The following is a 15,929-nucleotide window of genomic DNA, read 5'->3' on the forward strand; positions in this document are numbered from 1 at the left end:
TCGAAGCTTAAAAATTTCAACGACGAATCCCAAAACACCGTCTTTGAAAGTGAGCAACTTTCAAAGACGATGATTACCACAGTAACGTCTTTGAAAGTAGGCATTCTAAGACGTTATTGAAATAAGCACCGTCTTTGAATGTCTACTTTCAAATACGTTGTTGAGGTAAGCACCGTCTTTGAAAGTACGCATTCTAAGACGGTGCTTACCTCATCAATGTCTTTGAAAGTAGACATTCTAAGACGTTGCTGATGTAAGCACCATCTTAGAATGCGTACTTTAAAAAACGGTGCTGATGTAAGCACCGTCTTTGAATTGAATATTATTTTTAATTATTTATATTTTTTCTGGTTGATATCCCATCAGAAAAAATATAAATAATTAAAAATAATATATATTAGCATGATTATAATTAATATTAATGATAAAATTTATTTAATAAATAAATATTTAAATGATAGATTAAATAAAAATAAGAGGTTTATGTATTATTTGTATTTAATCTATCATTTAAATATTAATTATTAAATTAAATTTTACTATTAATTACAATAGATTAAGAAAATAAATTTTACTATTAATTACAACAGATTAAGAAAATTGAATTCTAAACAGCCTTTTAATAAAAATTACAACAGATTAAGATAATTTTAATTAGAAAGGAAAAATGTATGTGAATTAATTTTCCATTACCTTAAATCAACTGATGTCAAGAAATTAAATTATTATGTTCATTACTCTACTCATAATCACTAGTGATACTTCATTGGAGCTAGAATTGTAGCAAACCTGTATGCTACGGGATCATAGGGGTGAAAAATGTTGAACATCTGCCGACAAGTCGACATCTCCTCTCTTATATTTTCCTGCTCCCAATATTCTTGGCCTCTACCTGAAACAAACAATAAAGAATACATAGTTATCAAACTAGATGTATATGATTAAAAATTGGACGTTAGTAAGTGACTGGCACTTGCAATCATAAGTTCATAACCTTTTTATTCTGATAAAAGCATATAAAGTTCAAACATTAATTTAATAATGTCAAACAAAAATGAATGGAAGATTGGAAGTATAAAAGAGCACACAGCCAAAGCTGATTATAATGATAGAATACATGACAAAACTTCAATAGTATATTAATTATTAATTATACTTTACAATAATTTAGAATCTCTTCGGTTACCTATCAAGATTAGCTTCCATATTTCCTCATTATCCCTATGATTTGTTTTCTTATTTAGTTAGGATTATGTTCTAGTATTAGCATAAATAATGGCCAGTGCTTTATTTTTTGTATCACATTGTCACACATTGTGTATTAGGAACCAAAAGGTTCCAATATTAAAGGTCTCTCTTTCTTTCTCTTAAACTCTGTCTTGATCTTCATAACATATAAAAACAATATCAACCTTACTGTATGCAGTATCTTTTATCTTTTCCACTCTATATACCAAAAACCCTATAGTTTCCATACCTTAAATTGAAGCTTGGTGTACTTGATATATGGAGTATAACTCTTTGGTGCTTCTTGTATGGGAGGTAACTTTTTAGATAACTTTTTTACTGCCATAGCGCCACATGCATGTCAACATCTTTATTTGCTTTGTGTTATAAATTAAAAATCAAGATGAATATAAAAGACATCTCAACCTTCTAAAGGACAAGAAAACCAGTAATTATCAGAATGTAACTCTTCCTCAGGATAATTATTGCTATGACGTGATTCCAGTTCAGTTAGATTGGCTTTCAATGAATCAATCTAAACAAATAAACTTTCAACCTTACGAGCAAGCTTTAAATGCAGTTAAAGTTAGTAGCAGAATAGCATAATGCTAAGGGGGGGTATTTGTTAGAAACCCACAAATGGGTTGAGTTATCGGGGAGATATACAAGAAAAATAGGGAATGAAAGGGAACAAATATGCTTTGGTAGTATTTCTTGAATTGCAAAGAAAACAAAGTAGAGATTATCCTTCAAAGGGTTTCCCATTCACAAAGGATTTCCCCTTTCAGCAGTAGAGCTAAGGTTCAGTTTCCCAACTATTCTAACAAACTATTCTCTTTCTGATTAGAATCTCAGCACTTGTATGATTTCCACTGTACACGTTGTGTATGTAGTATATATACATCATACACACCAAAATATTCTTTGGCCTGCTCCTCCTAATATCTAAAGCTTTGGGATGAATTGGTGGTTGACATGGTATTAGAGCCTACATGATCATGTCACTGGAAATTTAATCCTTCTCTCTCTCATTCTTCATAATTAAATTCAATTTTAACACAAATATGATAGCCTCAAATCTTATGTTTTTTCCTTAGAAACATAAAGGACTCCAATATAACAGGGTGAGCTAGATCTAGAGAAATGAACCCTTCCTTATATTAAGGTACATTTAATAAATACCTCAAGTGCACTTTGCACAGCACTTGCCACTTCAAACTCCACAAAGCCATAGGAAAATCCCTGTTCAAACCATTAATGTCCCAAAACATATTAGCTAGTAGTTCAAATTTTTTTTTATAAAAAAAAAAAGGCAATTAAGAACAAAATACCTTTTGGCTCTTACGTTAAAAAAACTTTTTATTTTATATATATATATATATATATATTGAAGAGATCCACTTCGTAATTATTTTTTCCTTCCCCCCTTGAATTTGCTTTTCCATGCATGATTTGTTCTTTGGTGTATTATAGCCACACGTCTCACAATGGCCACAATCACCATGCCCCACACAGCCTCTTTGCCAACCTACAATTCCCCCAACAAGTAAGCCAAACACCCATCCACTTTATGAAAACCAAAAAGGACAAAAACAGACTTAATAATTTTTGCTTACCCTTTTAGCATCCTTAGAATCAGGATTAGCTTCCTTGAAAGATTTTCTAAAATCATCCCTGCAATAGATTATTACCTCAATCAGACAGACACTCAAGAAAAACCACATCATCACTAACAAGCAAAATAACCCTTACAAGAAGACAAAAAAAGTTGTGGGAGGACGCTTAGGCATGTTAGGATCCTTGACCTTCTTCCCCTTCCCAACTTTAGCCTTTTTTGCCATAGGCTCTTTAGATTTGGGCTTCTTCCTACACATTTAAAAAATAGATTAAAAAAATCAAGTCAATAAGAGCAAATCCAAACGTTTATGAACACAGATAGAGGAAATTAGGTAGAAGCAGGTGGAAAAAAATACACCTCTCTGGCTTCTTAGCTTCAGCAGCCTGTTCCACAACTTGAGCATCTGAAAAACCAAACGAAATCAAAATCAAAAGAAGTACACCAAACAAAGTAAGGAAATGGAAGAATCGATTACACAAACCTAGGTTCATTTTAATTTTAGCTTCAAGGCTACAACTGTGCATGTCGATGAGTGCAACCGGCACATTCTTCTTGCAATCGTAGCTGCAAAGAAAACAAACGCAAAACACACATCAGCAAACACAAATAACAAAAGTTGAAGTGAAAGACGCTTCTCAATGCCAGCGAGTCGTAAATGAAAGGCATAAACAGCAAAGCGCAATTAATCAGAAATATAAAACCTAATAATTGCAATGCTCATGAATTGAAAGTAATCGATTAAATTGAAGTAAAAGAGAGTAACGAACCAATGAGCAAAAGCACTGCCATCTTTGGCACAAACGAGAACGGAAGCAGCACGACAATCGACGGCGTCAACTCTCTTCCTCAACTGAGATGATGCCATTTGTTATCGTCTTGTGTCCTAGTTCTGTAACAATGCCCTCGCAAGTGAGAATGCGAAGGGTTCCAAATTCCAATATATAATATCAAATGAAAGGAGGGAAAATCAAATAGCCATGTTTTTCATTTTAGCGACTCCAGGACAAGGACGTAGGCCCAGCCCATGTCCTGGCCGGCCTTCTCCCCTCTCTTGTCGACCGGAAACACCTCTGAGATCGCCTCCAGCATGAATTTTGCCAGATCAACGCACTCCACCAGTGCCACCAGCATCTCGGTGCGTAGGCCATCCAGCTCCTTCTTCTTCGCCGGATCGACGCACTCCGCAACTTCTTCATCGATGACTACGACAATGACTTCTTCTCCAGCGGCTACTTCTTTTCTGTTTCCTCGCTGGTGACAACCACCACCACCATGCCACCAACCTCCAAGGCCTCCATTTTGATGCAGTCGCAGTCCTCGATGTTGGAAGCAGCGAAACACGGTGCCAAAACGGCCTCACCCGAGTTCTTCAAACACTTGGTATTCTTCTTTGTTCACAGCTACTTCTGGATCTAGAACCTTCGAAGGCGCAGATGAAGAGACACACACGGGCATTATTTTTAAATTTTAATTAGACCAATTAAAGACGGTGTTTATCATATCACCGTTGTTGTCTCTCCTAGCTTCAAAGACGGTGCATATCCACACTGTCTTAAATTATTTTAAATAAAATAAATGTCATTGAGTTTTCTACAACGGTGCTGCAATACCCGTCTTGAACAACTAATTTTAAGACGGATTTGAGTAACACCGTCTTTGTATGGAAGCTTCAAATTACGAAAATGACACCGCATATATTTTTAAGACGTTTGTGTCACGACCGTCTTAAACGTCTTAAAAACTACGTCGTGGAAAGGTTTTTTCTAGTAGTGTCATTAGAGTTTATTGTTAAACGATAACATAACATCCTCTAAGACCCCATATGTCCTTTTTTTAAATAATTTAATATGATTCAATTTCAGGTGGTTTTTAACCACTATAAATTTCTTGGGTGACTGATTTCAAAGGCAACGGACATTTGTTAATAAACATTTTGCTCTACCGATAAAAAAAAAAAAAAACACACACACAAGAACACAGGAATTATTAAGTGAGAAAAGTGGGCTTGCTATGTACGAGTGAGACAACAATACTTCTTTTTTGTGTGTGTGAGTGAGACAACAATACTTATAAAAATGTGTATTTTTTTGTATCATTCAGATAATAAAATGTGTTTCTTTATGTGTGTGATTAGGGGAGCATGTTGTTGTGCATAATAATGATCGAGTCTGCGGCGTTGAATCCCTTACAAACATCGCCACCACCGTCGAGCATGTTCCCTCAGTCGCGCATCTGACAACAAGATCGAGCCAGTCGTCTCCGCGTTCCTCCACTCCCTCGCCTACAAAAGACCCCAATAACCCACACACCTCTTTCTCCATATCTGGCTTTTGGCAGTCAGAGGAGAGGAAGGTATCGATTTGTGTTCCATCTCTCAAAGTTCCTATACGGTGTTTTTGCTTTCTCGATTTGTATAGAAGGATGGTCAGAAGAAGAACCAAAAGACCATTTTCAGATACCTGAAACTTTTCTTTTACTATAATTTGAACTTCGAAGTTGCATCTAAAGTTAGTAAAAGGCTTATAGCAATTTCGATCCTGATTTTGAGTTGTTGCTAACTTCTATTTCCATTTTTTGTCTTCTTTTATTTGGTGAACTGTGATCTAGAAATATGCTTCTTTTATTTAGGAAGAACACCCATAGCGTTCTTGTGTTCCTGAGATTTTCATGTTGTGACTTTTTCTAAAGGTTGGAGAAGTAATTTCTGGCACATTTAATACCTTGTTAAAAAAAGTTACCCAAGCAATTTCTTACTGCTGAAAAACTGCTAGAAAAAGATTCTACCTCCATACTCTATTATTATATATAAGAAATAAACTTTATTTCTTTAAGATAAATAAAAATAGTTAGATAGATGGATTAATTTGTCATAAATTTTAATTTTATCTAAGACTATTCATGACATTAAATGATTCAAGAGGTAATTATTTTTTAAAAAATATTTTTTTTACCAATAAATATATCTTATTTTATTAATAGCTCGATAAATACAATCACTTTTATGGGAAAATAAATATATATATCACTAATAGACCTCACTTGTCTGTTATACACAAAGACTAAGACAATATTAAATTATTTTAAAAATTGACATGTGGTGTCATTTAATGGTGTACTCTAATAGCCCAAACTAAAAGTCTTAACTAGGAAAACTTTAAGGACTTTGGCATATCAGATATTTATTTAGGGACTAAAACTTAAAAAAGGTCACAGACTAAAAACTTCATTTCTTTTTTTATCTTATTATTGTATTAAATTCTCATTATTGTTATTTGAATTGATGTGTTATTTTGTTAGAGGAGATCAGCAAAGCTCATTAGGTGTGATCTTGTCTAAGATGTAGGATGATGAATCGCGTGCTGATATTATACAAAGTATGCATCTGTTTGCTAATTGTTAGATGAAAGCTAATCTCCATAGGTGTGATTCTATCTGAGATAATGGATGTCAAATTGTGTGTAAGAAAAAGCAAGAGTACAAATAGCAACTGCCTCAAATAGATCGTGATATTAACTTATTTTTCACATGCCCAAAAGGCCATAATTAATCGTAACCATAAAGATGATTCGAAATATTCTAACAGCTCCTTATCTCTATCTAGAAATTAAGAATATGATACTGTTCCCAATCTGGCATTTTTTCAAGTTCCTGTCCTGATGTGCATACTTTGCTTGTATTAGATCGAGCTGAACAATGCAGCTGCCAAATAATCCGGTGCATGTGCACCGAACTGAAACTAGAGCATTAAATTAGTCAATATTAATAATAGGGAAAAGGGGTAGGGTCAAAGGGCTTGATCATTCATGAAAATTAATGCTAATAAACATAAACTTATAAACTAATTTAGGTTAATGAACATATGGGTCATACGTTGAAGGGAGAGGTTCATGCATCATGAGATATACAGATCTTAAATATAATGTGTTCGGCAAGCAATAATGGCACGTGACAAGCAGATGAAGCCACATGCAATCCATGTGCATACTAACAGGGTCCACGCCCCATTGCTCACTATGAATGAAAGGAATCTGAATGTTCTAAGTGGACGATTGAACAAGTCACAACCCTTTCGAACTCAAACCACGTTCCTTTTAAGACAGCAAATATTTCAAATAATTATTTATTTATTTCAAAGGCATATTCTGGAAACAATGAAATCTAATAATGAGATTGCAATCTGTGAGCACAAAAGGAAATGGCAAACAAAATCTTACATATCGCTCAACCTAAGGAAAAAAGAAAGAGAGGGACGCAAAAGAAAGATACCAAATTAAAACAGTGTTTAATTTAATTTAATTAGCCTGTGCATTTCATAGCAAAGGAATCATAACATTTGACACACTATTTTTAATCAACTAATCTTACAAGAAGAGAGGGGGGGTGGGGGGGGGGGGGGGGGAGGAAATACTATATAACAAAGAAAAAAGGACAAAACTAATGCAAAACCCAGCCAGCAGACACATCATATGAAGGGGACAGTGTATATTTTTTTTACCATTCTTCCCCGTGTATAATACAAAGTATTGAGGGAAATGTGATTGTTGCTGAACTTTACTATGTTGTGGTGAATGAGTTATCAGCTTGGCTCTAATGATGAGCATGAGGGGGTGGTGCTGCCACAACTTTTGGTGCTGGTGGAAGGCATTGGTAGCATTTAGCAAAAAGCCCAAATGTGTCAATTTGCCTTATGAAGTTGGTCATGCTGGCCCATCCTCCAAGCCCAAATCCAACTACAAAAACCCATACCACAATGAATGCATTGAAGACATACATTACAGTCCAGCTTGGCATGAAGAAAGGAGGCCTCTCTGCAGCATTCTGCAAAATTAGACGAAAAAAAACACACTTTAGATAGCTTAGGATGCCCCTACACTACTACTATTGTATTAATCACAAAATTCCCAAAGAAAGGGACCAGCAATAATGCAAACAAGGAGATTTAACAAGATTTCTAACGGTTGTACGGAGTTAAAACTAAGATATCTTAGGGAGGCCCCCAAATACTATGTTCAAATCCATCGACATTTGTCGATTTCGTCATTTTTATAATAATAATTCTGAATCCACTTACAAACTCTTAATTATTTCTTCAAAGTCTTAATTATTAAATAACCAAAAAACTACTCTTCTAAAATAAATAACTCACCTACATGTAACAAATTATATATGTAAATAAAAAATTATGGATTTCTTTCAACCATTGAATTAAAAAATAATCTTACTCACACTATATTATTATCATTAGTTCAAAAAAAATTTACATATAAAAGAAATTAAATACAGATAATCATATTAAATAAATTTTTTAAAATGTGAACTCTCACAACAGTTGTGTCAATTCCATGAATTATGATATATGTATTTAAATATCAAGAGATAATTTTCAATTGAATAGTTGAGATTTTTTATCCTAGTTCTCACTTTTCATCAACTAAAATTCATACCATTGCTCACTTTTCATAAAAGAAATTAAATACAGATAATCATATTAAATAAATTTTTTTAAATGTGAACTCTCACAACAGTTGTGTCAATTCCATGAATTATGATATATGTATTTAAATATCAAGAGATAATTTTCAATTGAATAGTTGAGATTTTTTATCCTAGTTCTCACTTTTCATCAACTAAAATTCATACCATTGCTCTCTTAGTAATTTGAGTTATTAGGGATAGAGATCAGTCAACTCCAACAGCTCAGCAGAAGCATAGTACTATACAATCATCCAACTGTAGCGAATAACCGAACGAAAATGACCCAACACCAGCCTCAATACTTCTAGTAAAATTTCCAAATCCAGGCCTTAAATGCGTTTGTACATTTGTTGCTGCCACTCTCCCCCACCCACACACTATCTATTTATATGCTTTTATCTCTCTACCTTCGCTGTTATTTTTTTTTTCTTTTATCCACTAAACATAAAAGAAACCATCATTCATATTTCTCTTTCTCCATTTTCTTTCATCTTATCTATACTCTAAAGACACCATCATTAATTGTATGTGCACTTAGATGTCACACAATAATGCCTTGACACAGTGAAGGCAACTAAACTTGGGTAACTAGGTGCGCCTTTGGTTTGTACACAAAATTAGTTTTACACACCCGGTCGTCATATACAGTTTAACTAAAAACATGTGATTGTGAATAATTAAGCTAGACATTTAAATTAGAGTGAATAGATTATATAGTGTAATTCTCCAAATAAAAATTTGCATCTTAGTCTCAAAATCAAAAAATACTCTTAAATTCGAGAGTGTTATTTTTAGTTCTCCAACTAAAATATTTTATTTTTTTAGTCTCTTAAATTTTTTTAAAAAAAATCTTTTAGTCCCTCTGAGGGAATTTGAAGTAATGAAAAATTCAAATTTTTATTTGGAGACTAAAAACATCATATCTAAAAAATGATCTTTTTAATCTGTCTATGCGAATTTAAAGTAGTAAAAAATACACATTTTTATTTGGAGATAAAAAATCAGATCCCTAACTTGAGGAAGCATATCAAGAAAAACAAACCCTAAGGAACTAAAAAGACAATCAAGCGAATTCTTTAAATTATACTTAAATATTCAAAACTAATTACCAAAATTTAAAATAAACACCGTAGCATCCTATTCTCAGTGTGAGCCCACTCATTAAAATCCTTGACACAAGTGACATAACACGAGAAGGTGGTGGGGCAGGCAAAGAGATAGTTAAGACGTGGAAGAAGATTTACCTGTCTGGCAGAGGCTTTTCTGTAAGTGAGCATATGGGCTAGGGCAGGGATGATGTAGACAGTGAAGCTAACTAGTAGAGATCCAACAGCTGAATTTATGGGCCCAAAGAATGGGAAGATTATGGCCAAGAACCATATAGGTATCACCACTGGCAACCGTGCAAGTGCCCTCAAACAAATGCTCTTTGTGTCGTGCATCCCAATCACCTTCTCCCACACGAAGTACAACGGAGTACACGCAAATCCAAATGTGATGAACTGCATTCATAAATTAGGGAAAGAAAATAAAATAAAAAATGTAGTGTGAGTAATAAAAATTATTTAAGCATGGTAAGGAAATTATCGTTCAAGGAAAGTCTTGAGGAGCTTTTATGCAATTCCGATTATTGAGTTTTGCCACTTCTTTTGAATGGTAGTTTAGCGGGTTTTCAAATTGGCTATTTTGGTGAACAAAAACTTTTATCAATTAGACCGGATGAAGAAGGGAAAATGGGAACAAATGGGTTAAACTTAGGATAGTAATTAAGATGTTTGTTTTGATTTAAATATGGTGAAAATATTATTATTTTATAATTAATTTGTATATGACTTTAACAATAGAAATATGTGAACTAGAAAGTTTTATTCTTAAAATCAGGAAAATTATATTTGAATAATACTTTTATATATTGACTTTTACAATTTTGAGAGATACGAGAAGTTAGAATTGCAGAAAATAAAATTAATGATATGATAAAAATAGAGATAAAAAGAATATATTATGAAAAGTGATCATAAAAATAATAGCTTATAAAACTAAAACAATTGCATTCTAATGAGCAAAGCACAGCAAACAGAAAGGATTCACTTCGGTGTACAAAATCCTTTCATATGTTTCACTGATCAAAGTCAGAGTGTAAAATTAATATACTGCTTAAAATATTTTGCACTAATATTTAATAATGTATTTATATATTATTAAAATACTTAATTATAAGTAGAGACTGTCATACTACTATTGACAGTCCATGATTATAGTGAATTCGTTATGTTGTGATGGAGGAGGGAGGAGAGAGGATAGTAAATTATTCTTTCTAATACATTTTTTTTCTTAATTGAATTTCATGAAGAATCAAGAAACAATTTGAATTATATAGAAACTGCATAATAAAAAATGTTATAAAATATGTGATATTAATATTTTTCTTAAACTTTGAAAGTGATACTATACTTGAGTGTACACACATATATACAACGCATGCTTCTAGTAAATATTTAAAAATTTAATTTTAATATATTGTGAATATAAAAAGTTTATATTAATTTGTTGCGTAATTTAATAATAAGTTATATATTATTGAATAAATTTAAAATCTTTCAAAACTAATATATTTAAATTTCTTAAAGGGATATTAATGTAATATTGAAAAATTCATAAAAAAATATTATGATAATAATATGTTAAAAGTAGAGTCAAAGCTTAGTACTTTGAATACGTTCAAACCCAACTCAAAAGTGAGCATTAGTGGTCACTAATTTTGAGTTCGGTTGTTTTGTTTTTATTTGTTACTAATATTTTTCTAAAATAAACATAATAACTCTTTAAGACATGACTATACCACTTTTTTATCCAAGAGAAGAAAGCATACGCGTAGTCTTACCTGGTGAATGAGCATGAGGATAACGGCGGCGTCACGGAAGCCATTCTTGGGGAGGAGAGAGAATGCGTTGGAGTGGTTAAGAAGCATATCACCGAAAGCCCAATAAACGGCGACAGCTGACGGAATCGTTAGCGTGAAAACGTACAAAGTGGCCAGCAAGTAGATGTACTTGAACTTTTGGGGCTTCCACATGGCATGCATAATCTCTCTGCAACATTTGTCACCATTATCACCTTATGCACAAAAGATCAAAATAATAATAATAATAATAATAATAATCTACATTGAAATTTTCAAAATTAAAGACAATTTTAATAATAGTAATATATTCAAATAATGTTATTATTAGTTTTAAAAAGTATTAAATAAAAACTAAATCAATAAATATCCCATACTATAATTCATCTGTTTAATAGTAATTTAAAAGCTACTATTAAAAGATGGTATTGAAAATTTTTATTTTTTAGAGTGCATTGGGATAGAGAATTTTAACTGAGGAAAGTAATTTATCAGAGAATCTGTAATCTAAAATGCATTGTTTGGATGTTTTTTTTGAAGAATTTAAAATTTTGGAATTTTAAAACAAAATTTTAAACAACTAAAAATCTGAAATTTCAATTTCCTTTTAAAAAGTGAAAAGTTGAAATTCTCTTCTTACCGTCTTTTTCAGCAAACATTGTCTGAGCTAGTGCAACATCAATCGGGTGTGAGCGTAGAACAACACGTATAACTAGCAAACCAATCTTATCTTCTCTTTTTTTCATTTATTTTTTTTCACCCTCATAAATTTAATTTTTTTATCCCAACACAAAATTTTAAAAATAAAAGAATTTCAATTTAAGTATTTAAAATTCTTAAAATTTTAAATTCCTTAAAATTTTAAATTCCCTCGTCCCAACACACTCGACATAAAAACTTAAAACGTTCGTGGAATTAAACTTTGTGTTGGTTGGGGATAAAAGATACAGAACAAATAGGAACTGACCCCCCAATAAAACGGTAATTTTTCATTACTATTCCAAGTTTTAATTAATTTAGAAAGAAGGTACAATCAGAAATAGAAATAATGGGGCCATTCAATTGTGGAATTTTTCCTAGAGATAAGGGGCTTGTAACACTTTTGAAGCCAAAAAAAGCAACATAAGAGAAAGCATTTTTGTGCATGATTTTGTTTTTGCCCCCAAAGATCTAGAAGACCGAGATAACCGGCAAAAGCTGCAAAGAGAAGCAGTGTGGAAAAACAGAAAAAAACGAGAGAAAGAAGACGGAGGAATAGATCACGATGCTGCTGAGGAAAAGGTGAACTTACACAGTCACAGCATGTCCTCCAAACGTGTAGAGGATGTTAGTGGCTCCAGTGAAGTATAACACTAGCTTTGTTGGACCCGTGTGCGTGACATTTTCCACCTACAAACATGATTTGCAAGATGTTGAATAATGAATATCACATAGAAATTGACCATTTGTTTGTTGTTTTGAAATAAACAATTTTACAATATTTTTTTAATAATAAATCATTTGTTATTATAACTTTTAATATAATTATTATAAAAATTAATAAATTTATTATATATAATAATTTGTGATCAAATGATTATATAAAATTATTTTATTTCATACTATTTGCTTACTATTGTTACTGATTTATCACCTGGCCATGAAGGATGGCTGCAACAGCAAGGTACCAAGCCGTGTAAGTGGTCATTCCAAGACCCAAAAAAGACCAGATTCGGTAATTGTGGAAGGAAGGTATGAAAACAGTGGTGGCACAGCAAGCTCCAAAAATATAAGTCCAAGTCCGTTTATCCAATTTGTCATTTATGTAGTAGATGTTACTGTTTGGATCAAAGAAGCAAGAACCAAAAAAGATGAGAGAAAAGAAAAACAACTTCAAGTTGCCCACTCTATATTACTTCAAGTTGCCTTTAAAATCGAAGCAAAGATGTCACCTTGCACATGCTATAAGCTGTATCACAGATCCAAAGAGGAGGAAAGTACAGTTGAAGGCTAGCCCCAATGCTTTCCAATATGGACCAAGTAACCCATCAAGGACTTCGAACCACTGAAAAATCCAGAATAGTGCAATTTTATCTAGTACTGTAGTTTTTCTCTTATCAAATTAGAAAACAAAGAAAATTGAGAAGACAACACAACGTAACAATATTTTTTTTTATTGACAAATTTTAGTTGTTATTCTTAGCAACCTGGATGACATGATTTTTGAAGTTGACGTTTTCCTTTTCCTTTCTGGTGCGGTACTCTATGTAGAGAACACTGATTAGATAAGCAGTCCAGCTTCCAATAATTCCATAGAACACCTGAAAAATGATTCCTGATAGCATGCCAAGTTGAGAGAAGGAGCATGGCAGTGTCAAGAGCACTTGAGCCACCTATAAAAAATGCAAAATTTCACTGTTAACTCATGGACTAAAAGGGACTAATACTAATTGTGTTACTTTATTTTTTCTTGTTTTTTTGTTTGCATTGGTGATGGGAATTTGAGACTATTGGGTGTGGTGATTTACTTGATTTGAAGCACAGCTAAACCATGCATCCCAAACAGAACCACCATGCCAAAGGATGCTCTTGAGGCTGAAAATGGAGTGGCCTTGCTCCTTCTCTTCTTCCCTAGTGCTGCCAACTTTATGTTCTGTCTCGTTTGTGACTATGGCTTCCTCTGCTTGCTTCTGAGACAACATTGTCTCTCTTATCCACAAAAGCAGTGTCTAAATGTGGATCTGAAATACATAAAAAAGGACACTAAATGAGACAAAAAAACCGTGATATAAAAACGCAGCCCCAGAAAACGAAAGCCAAGAAAGACCCCAGATCCAGATAACTGCAAAATTCCTTTGCAGAATTCCTAATGAAAAATAACAAAAATAGAAAAGAAGTGGGCACAGACACGGACTCTTTACATAGGTTTTGGTCACTAATAAGATAGCAAAAACTGAAGAAAATCCAATACTAGTACTAATAATCGCTATCTAGTAACCTTCGTTGATATGTCTCTTTCTCCTAAAGCTTGAAGGAAGAAAATTCAGATACAGATCCCCCTTCTTCTGATGGTGTAGTGGTGATAATTATGGATCCCTTGTTCATAGGTAGTGGCAGAGAAAGCTTTAAACGTAAGGAAATTTTAGAGCGTCAGAATCTGACCATACCCTATATATGATTCTTGGAAAAATGTAAACTCAGCACAATAATAGCCACCACCTCTTGAAAGCCGCCACCAATTGACACATAAAAAAACGCAAAGCAAAATCCCCCAGAGACTGCAAAAGCAGCAGCAGCAGGGAGAGGAACAGAAAAAACTCTGCAGGGTTATACAAAGTTGGTGGTTTTTGTTTTTGGTTCAGAGAAAGACTGAGAAGAATGAACTATATAAAAGACCCTTTTCGTAACTATTCAACCAGATATATATATATATATATATATATATATATATATATATATATATATATATATATATATATATATATATATATATATATATATATATATATAGAAGGAGGGAGAGGGTGCTTTTTGTTTTTATAATATAGCCAAAAGAAAAGTAGAGAGACTGTGAAAGTGTGAAGCAACCAAGCAAAGTACTGTGAAATAATGCTCGTGTTGCTTTTTGTGGCTGTATGTTTTTTTCTCTTTTTGCTAAACTCAACGGAGAAAGGTAGAGATGAGAGGGATGAAAACTCAATTCATTGATTGTTCCAAATTCTGATTCGATTCTTGGTGGTGATGAGTGATGACACGGAATTTGGGAAATCAAAGGGACTCAGACGTTGTGCTAATCAGTAAGAATTGGAGTGACTGAATGCCCTCTATTTTTTATAGTCCTCCAAAAGCAGCTTCAACGGCTAAGACAATTAATTAATATTCAAATTATTAATTATAAATATTTTAGCCACTTTTTTTTAGTATAAATGATAAGTATCTTTTGTTGAAAATAATATTGTTGGAGTCAAATAAAATACTACAGACAATAAATTTTTTATTTTTAAGTATTTGACACAATCGTATGTTAAGAATTTAAATTCAAATCTCCTAATTAAATTAAAATAATTTTAATTGATGTACGTGTTCATAGGTATCCTCTAGCCCACATGATCATCTTGTTTTAGGTTTCAGTTCTTGGGTTTTTTATATTCTGGATTTCTTTTCGTGTATTTATAGTTCTTCCATACGACTTACTTTGCTTGTTTTGGCAAAATTGAGAGTAGGGAAACAACACATGTAAAGTCCGAAATTCTGGATAAGCATTGTATAATAAAATCATGATATTTAATGTAGTTTTTTTGAACTTAAAGTAATCTTTTATGGTCAAAATAGTTGTCTTGATCGAAAGGAAAAGATACCCAAGCATGTACAATTAATAAAGTTACGACTGCTAATCGATACCAATTTAGCAGGCGAAACTTAATATTTACTCGGGATATATCCATCTTTAGAATAAAAAAATTAAAGTCTCTTAATTGATAAATGGTATGGCATGTGCAATTGTGCACCATTTGAATCGAGATCATATTTAAATTGTATGTACGTTTCAATTTTGATAAAATATTTGATTATCAGTAGAAGGATATTGAAAGAATTTAACTAATTAAAAATAAGTTGTGATGTGAAAATAAACGTTGGTGTGAATTTCAAAGTACTTCCTCCAATCTATCATAAAGTTCAAATTAGAAATATATCTTACTTCAATAGATATACATAGTTAAGGTAAAA

General features: G+C 32.6%; 2 protein-coding genes across 3 annotated transcripts; both read right to left on the reverse strand.

Moving 5' to 3' along the window:
• Window positions 1–856: 856 nt before the first annotated feature.
• Window positions 857–3,710, reverse strand: LOC114373890 (high mobility group B protein 7-like). The gene is made up of 8 exons (XM_028331494.1): window positions 3,613–3,710; window positions 3,327–3,409; window positions 3,203–3,248; window positions 2,980–3,093; window positions 2,844–2,901; window positions 2,714–2,755; window positions 2,410–2,469; window positions 857–892 (listed from the first exon to the last, which is right to left on the reverse strand). Exons 1-8 carry the CDS (start codon window positions 3,708–3,710, stop codon window positions 857–859), a joined length of 537 nt encoding a protein of 178 aa, XP_028187295.1.
• Window positions 3,711–7,106: 3,396 nt separating this feature from the next.
• Window positions 7,107–14,644, reverse strand: LOC114415700 (auxin transporter-like protein 2). 2 transcript variants are annotated; one of them, XM_028380523.1, is made up of 10 exons: window positions 14,421–14,644; window positions 14,200–14,324; window positions 13,730–13,942; window positions 13,409–13,594; window positions 13,154–13,266; window positions 12,856–13,039; window positions 12,514–12,611; window positions 11,205–11,412; window positions 9,565–9,822; window positions 7,107–7,663 (listed from the first exon to the last, which is right to left on the reverse strand). In XM_028380523.1, the coding sequence occupies exons 3-10, from the start codon at window positions 13,901–13,903 to the stop codon at window positions 7,433–7,435; spliced, it is 1,452 nt and encodes a 483-aa protein (XP_028236324.1). In that variant the 5' UTR covers window positions 13,904–13,942; window positions 14,200–14,324; window positions 14,421–14,644; the 3' UTR covers window positions 7,107–7,432. The 2 variants fall into 2 exon arrangements, with proteins under 2 accessions (XP_028236324.1, XP_028236333.1); XM_028380532.1 differs by lacking the exon at window positions 14,200–14,324 and having other exon boundaries at window positions 14,369–14,644.
• Window positions 14,645–15,929: the final 1,285 nt, after the last annotated feature.

Source organism: Glycine soja, chromosome 1 (genome assembly GCF_004193775.1).
Source record: "Glycine soja cultivar W05 chromosome 1, ASM419377v2, whole genome shotgun sequence".
Taxonomy (NCBI): domain Eukaryota; kingdom Viridiplantae; phylum Streptophyta; class Magnoliopsida; order Fabales; family Fabaceae; genus Glycine; species Glycine soja.